The sequence below is a fragment of the Pinus tabuliformis genome, chromosome Q, assembly GCF_031772625.1.
Source record: "Pinus tabuliformis cultivar Carrire ecotype Pingquan chromosome Q, CPIR1, whole genome shotgun sequence".
In the NCBI taxonomy this organism is placed as follows: Eukaryota; Viridiplantae; Streptophyta; class Pinopsida; order Pinales; family Pinaceae; genus Pinus; species Pinus tabuliformis.
The window spans coordinates 1,116,479,019-1,116,485,344 of NC_142296.1; the positions used below are offsets into that span (position 1 = coordinate 1,116,479,019).

Genomic DNA, 6,326 nt, shown 5'->3' on the forward strand with positions numbered 1-6,326 from the left:
AATAATTGGTAGATGGTAATGAACGAAGTGCATATATAATCAAAATTTCCTGGGACACTTAGAGTTGTTATCACATTAATAAACTTTTCATGTGTGTGAACTTCTACATTATCTTTAATAAAAGAATATTTCCCTGGGCACCCTTTGCTTTTTTGATCAAACCGTTGGCTTCGTTGTATAAGCTTTCCACTTGTAAACACATTCAAGAGAAAAACAATACCCACAAAAGACGAAAAGTTGCGTCTAGACTTCAACTTGACAGATTCATGCAAACCCAGAACATTATCTGTGGACAAATCTCGCACAATACTGACGAGCTCTCCATCGTAAATTTGGTCCACCTGGAAATCTTGTGTTTGTGGGAGAAAAACCTCACCGCAGCGCTCCCTGCACAATTAGGAAGGCTTGTTAATTTGACGAGCGTGACTCTTTACAGTTCCTAGTTGAGTGGGTCGTCGCCACAAAATTCCAAATCAAAGTAGCGCGGCAGATCAATTCAAATTCAAATCAATGATGAGGCGGGAGATCAATTCAAATTCAAAATAGTAATGGCGCGTGTTCATGATTTGCGTTGGGAGGTGTGTAGCAAGGTGCGTGGTTGCGGGCAGGGTCGATGGGGGCGTCGATGGGCAGCCGGAGGGGGATGCATGCCATGCCGGAGAGGGATGCGGTTTATGATGCTGTCTGCGACTGTCAGAGGGGTACCTCCATAGCATTAACTTTGCTATGGAGGTGGAAATAGGACTCGGCCCAACCTCCTGTACTGCATTTGATATAACAGCCAAAATTCGTGACTTGTGAGGTGTGTATATTGCAACTATATATACATACAATCATCTTTTCCACGTTTGAATTAAAAACAATGTGCGATCTCATTGTCGAGATGAAAGATCAGCGGGAAATTACTAAAAAAACAAAAATGAATTTTTCACATTCTAAGTAGTTTGAAAAGTAGACGATTTTTACTCAAAAATCTGTACGTCCCCTCTCTCAATGGGAGAAACCAAAGTCTAAGCAACATTTGAAAGTTTATAGCATTATTTTAATATATTAACGCTGGGGATATTGATTAAAGTGATAAATGGGAATATTGAGTTTTATATTGGATTTTAACAATCAAAGAATAGTTTATCTATTTCTCCAATAGATTTTCAAATTTACTAATTTACTACCACATTACTATGATGTGAAGAATTTAAATTAAATCATTTTAAAAAAATTGTAAGTATTTTTTATTTAAAATGATTTAATGGTTAAGAGTATGTGTTTTTTTTTAAAAAGGCACAGTATCAAAACTAAAAAAGTAAAGTATGTAAAATTTCATAGATTTCGTAATCAAATCACAAAAACGATAGATTCCTTATTCTATAAACAAGAATCTCATACACTAATTTAATGTTTCACTTAACTTTAACTTTAAAATTAGATAATAATAATAATTGACAAGTACAAATAGCTACCTTAAACTTTGGAGGTAACGTCCCAATCCCAGGTTCGCGTTAAAGTTATAGTTACATAGGTGGGCCCCGGAGCTCATAACAACAACACATTCTTCAAAAGTTCTGTCTGCTTCTGACGCCATAGTCAATGACACGGATTGCTTGGTGGTGTCCACATAGAGAGGTAGACGCCTATATCTTGCCCTGCCCGCCCCATCATCCATCGCTTCTCAATGCTCATCTCCGCGCTTACTCCTCCGTTCTCCCGGAAGAAATCGAGTACATTCGGAGCTGAGAATGGCCAAGAGATTCGGCGTTCTGTTGTGTGCGCCTGATGAGGGCTATTTGAAGAATAAATATGGTGGATATTTCACTCTCTTTGCCAACATGTTGAGCGAACCAGAGGAAATTTGGGATTTATTTAGGGTTGTTGATGACCAATTTCCTGCAACAGAAGATCTGCGCAACTATCATGGCTTTGTGGTCACCGGGAGTCGTTATGATGCCCACGGAAACGATGCATGGATCTTGAAACTCTGCAATTTGTTGCAGACACTGTATACAATGGGCATTAAACTCCTCGGTATCTGCTTCGGCCACCAGGTAGTATTCTTATCCCCTTCGCCCTTTCTTGATTTCTTTATATATAATGCCTTCAACGCCGTATTTAATTACTTACAGGTTTCTTGTTCTCTGTCAAGCAGGTTCTGTGTCGAGCTTTGGGAGGAAAAATTGGAAGAAATTTAGGTGGATGGGATATTGGAGTGAGGAAAATTAGAGTCTCTGATAAACTCTCAGCAAAGTATCCTGCTTTAAAGATCCCTTCTGTGATTACTATAATTGAGTGCCATCAAGACAAGGTATTCTTCCTTCACACAGATTTCTTTTTGCATTTGCAATAATTTGTGATTTTTGCCTTCTAAATTCCAAAGTTTATAGTTGATTTAGTTGCTGTCACACTCTGACCGAAACAAAATTGTTGAACAGGTGTATAAAGTTCCGGTAGGCGCAGAGGTAGTGGGTTCCTCAGTGAAAACAAACATTGAAATGTTTTGTTTGGGTGACAACATAATGGGCATCCAAGGCCATCCAGAGTATACCACTGACATCTTGTTTCATCTCGTCGATAGCATTTTGGATAAGAATCTTACGGAAGTAAGTTTAGAGCAAGTCCTTCATCTTTCAGTTTTTGTTTAATTTCTCATGAACAGGTACGCCTTTGAAAATGAAACATGGAAGCTAAATTAGCTGTCAATTCATGAACAGGTATGCCTTTTTCTGAATTTTCAGGAGAAGATGAAGGATGATGCCTTACAAAAGAAGCAACCTGACAGAGACATCTGGCAAAACATATGCAAATCATTCTTGAAGTCTGACTCTACAGTAATGAAGTGCAATGTTTAGCAACATGTAAGAGTTGGGACTTGCCCCACCTGTGGGAGTGTTTAATTTAGTGAAACCTGGGAATTTGAATCCTCAATTCGAAGCCCACAAGCAACCCAAATTACCAAGGATTCAAACCATAAATTATGTTGTACTTGACAAGGTTATTGCCATACATTAAGTACTTGGTGGGAACTTCAACAAACATTGTTGGCACTAATTAATGGTATTATTTAATTTAAATGGAATTAATCATTGTATTAATAAATTTAAGCATAGTTTTTTTTCTTTTTAATGTGTTATTGGGTTGAGAAATGTTTAAGGAATTGCATTTTTCTTTTATGTTCAATAGGGAATTGATACATATCATATAAACTAGTATAATCATATAAATTAAATGGTTAATAAATGTCAATAAGTATCAATTCATAGTAAGTATCAAAACACTTTTTTTTCTTGGAAAAAATCATTTATTTCAAAAGGAAATATACATCCTAATGACCTATAGGTTTGCCTTGAGTTGTAACAATTTAGTATATTGACAAAAAAATTAAAAAATAAAGAGGGATTACCAAAATGATTATCTAGATTTATCTTCTCACATGTACCCTCTCATTTTCTTTTATCCCATGCAAAAGACTACAAGTTAATCATGATGGCCTCGAGGCGTTGGTCTTCCTTAAACTCATGTATCTCAAGTCTGGTCTACCCACTGGACCTTGGATTGTTCCCTTTAGATGTGTTTGCATGTGTATCATTCTAACTTTTGGATCTCCCTTTTGACAACTCGGAGATGGTACACGTTGGGCATGAAGATGCCTATTTTTTCACCAATCCAATCAACCACCATCTTTGAGTCACCTAAGATTTGCAATTTCTTTAAGTTGTGGTAGTTTGTTGTGTAAACCAACGCCCATATGGATGAAAATTCAATCTTGGAGTTAGATCCCCTTCCTGAAGAATATTAGATGTGCATGTAATGGAGTTCACTGAAAAATAAAATTGCATTGACACCACAGATGGAATGTTGTCCCTAGCTTGCTCCGTTGAAAAATCCCTAGGGGATCTTGACCTCTAGAATAGGCATAATTAAAGACTCTTGTTTTCTTCTGCTTTGTCTCACATTTGAAAGCTTTTCATGTTGAATCGATGGAACCCATCAAAATCTCTTTAGGAATGTATTTTTCTTAGAATAACGCAAGATTTCCAATTGGTGTGGAAAAAGAAGCAAGGAAGACAAGCATTTCATGCACTGATGGGTTTGATACCCACTCCAGAATATTGTCCTCCAATATCGTTTTATCCTAACTAGTATGCACAAGATTAAAAGAGGCTTTGGCAAGAGACTAAACCTTCTATTCAAGTAGGGACATTCAACAAATAAATAAAAATTGTTTCTACATTTTTGCAACACAACAAGCATTGAATCGAGCCTTGCCATCCCCGTCTCAATCCTTTATACCATGTTAATAAATATGTGTGCAGACTTAGCCATAATGCAATATTGCACTTCAATGTGCTATGGTGTTTCCCGACAAAGCACCACCACCAAATTGGATTGTCAGTGAGTTCCTCTTCCATATGTGTTGTATATCCTAACTTTGCTGTGAAAATACCAAAGTTGGTGTTTTTTGGAAAGGACATGCAACCTGTGTCCTCCTCGGATAGCCCAATCATTGTAACGACCCATTTCTAAATACATATATTATATGCTCCAGAATTAAAAAATAAAAAATAAAAAAAATGATATTAATAAAATAGAATAAAGATTAAGTATTGTATCAATAATTAATTAATCTAAAGTTCTAAAGTTTATATTAAAAACAAACATAAATAAAGTTTATATTTATATTATAAACAAAGATAAACAAAATAAAAGTATACATGAATATCATAAAGTCAAAAGACAAACAAATATGATAAAGTACATATAATGTTATAAAGTTATAAAGGATACGTTATATGGTTATATGGAGGCGTGATAGTGTTATAATAACAATAACACATATATAAAGTTTAAACATTATAATACCTTAACGCTACATATGAACACCATCATATTTAAAATTACACTGAACCCTAAGTAAGGCAGAAACACCTGTAGCGGGAGGGTGACTCACACTGATGGGCAAGCTGTCACCGCGGGAGAAAGCGGTGGAGTCGTTGGTGTACAGGGCGGCCACCGCTAAGCCCAGGCTATAAACCGCAGATAATGGGCTGAGAAGGGGGAGAGGAGAAAGGAGGAGAAAACCAGGGGGACAAACGAGAGGAAGAAAATTGACCATTGGAAGAGCTTTAATCAGTGTGAGGTTCTGGGCACGTTGGACAGTGAGCTTCTGTTGAGAAGCTTACTGGATTGAGCAGCCAGGCTCTGCTCAGGCTGGCTGGGTGGAATTGGTTTCCCGGTAATTGGATTAGAGTAGCCGCAGCATCATCAACTACACCAAAGCAAGCATCAGTTCAGGTAGGTATTCAAAATCCTTTACGGTTCCTGTATTTCAGTTTATTGGTCCTTACACATGGTATCAGAGCTGTCGTTCAAACCCTTCGGGACCTCACAGGCCCTACGCTCATGTAAATTTTGTGGTTAAATTCTGCTGCGTAAAAACTTTTAAGAAATTCTCGGTTACATTTCTGCAGTTTGAATCTAAGACCCCATGTTTACAAGTGCTGTGTGCTACCACTAAACCCTAGACGCGTGAGTTCTCTATGGCGTTTTACAGTGGTAATGAGAAAAGGGCAGTTGAAATGGATGCTAATGGGTTTATGAAGAGCAGATGGGTACATGAAATCGATAATTCTGATTTCTTAACTGTTGTGTTGTCCCTGTACATTGAATATCCGTACCGAATTTCAAATTGGCGTATTAATACATATTTTCGATTTACATATTTTCGTTAGAGAGTTGAAATGCCCCATGTGGTCCATGGCCTTGAGGTTTTGTTAGAACATCTCCAAATTTACATCTGGCCGTCTTGAATTACGCTTGGCATGGTTTACAGCATATTAGGTTTTCTTCGAATTCACTCTACTTTTCCTCTCAATAGGGTAACTTTGTTCCTTTGCTCAGGGGGTTGAGCTGGGCTTCAATCTTCAAAAAATGACATCGCTTCTTGAAAGGCTTTGCCTTGCAAGCTCCTCGTGGTATTTAGTTAACATTTTGCAGTGAGACCCATAAATTGATCTAGTTTGGGTCGGATCCGGATTTGAACACATAACCTATGCGTTCCATCAACCACGCATTACCAATCTCATTCTGGGTCCATTCCGATGCTCAGACTCGACCGATGTTGTTGGTTTTCGTATTCATGGCTAAGCGCATCTAGACGCAACACAACTTGGGAGGAGTCCCACCCTTTTGATAGTCGATGTAAGCTCCCATCAAGTTCGGATACGGTGGATGGGCTAATATTTTGGATTTTATTGCATCCGCCTCACTGAAATGGGGACTATCCGCCCCAAAGACGTTATTATCCGCGTTGCACGTGGTCATTCTATTTTGGG

At 37.8% G+C, this 6,326-nt stretch overlaps 1 protein-coding gene across 2 annotated transcripts; it reads left to right on the forward strand.

Annotated features, from left to right (window-relative positions):
* The first annotated feature begins 1,679 nt into the window (after positions 1 to 1,679).
* On the forward strand, positions 1,680 to 3,010 carry LOC149223429 (gamma-glutamyl peptidase 3-like). Of its 2 annotated transcripts, none has more exons than XM_089383292.1 (4): positions 1,680 to 2,042; positions 2,144 to 2,299; positions 2,427 to 2,594; positions 2,706 to 3,010. In XM_089383292.1, the coding sequence occupies exons 1-4, from the start codon at positions 1,737 to 1,739 to the stop codon at positions 2,841 to 2,843; spliced, it is 768 nt and encodes a 255-aa protein (XP_089239418.1). In that variant the 5' UTR covers positions 1,680 to 1,736; the 3' UTR covers positions 2,844 to 3,010. The 2 variants fall into 2 exon arrangements, with proteins under 2 accessions (XP_089239418.1, XP_089239419.1); XM_089383293.1 differs by having other exon boundaries at positions 2,730 to 3,009.
* The last annotated feature ends 3,316 nt before the right edge of the window (positions 3,011 to 6,326 follow it).

What these genes read in the sequence shown, in the direction of transcription:
- LOC149223429 (XM_089383292.1), top strand. Translation starts at nt 1,737, where the DNA reads ATGGCCAAGAGATTCGGCGTTCTGTTGTGTGCGCCTGATGAGGGCTAT. An exon ending in GTATCTGCTTCGGCCACCAG is followed by an intron (nt 2,043 to 2,143) that starts GTAGTATTCTTA and finishes TCTGTCAAGCAG; the next exon opens with GTTCTGTGTCGAGCTTTGGG. An exon ending in TGGATAAGAATCTTACGGAA is followed by an intron (nt 2,595 to 2,705) that starts GTAAGTTTAGAG and finishes ATTCATGAACAG; the next exon opens with GTATGCCTTTTTCTGAATTT.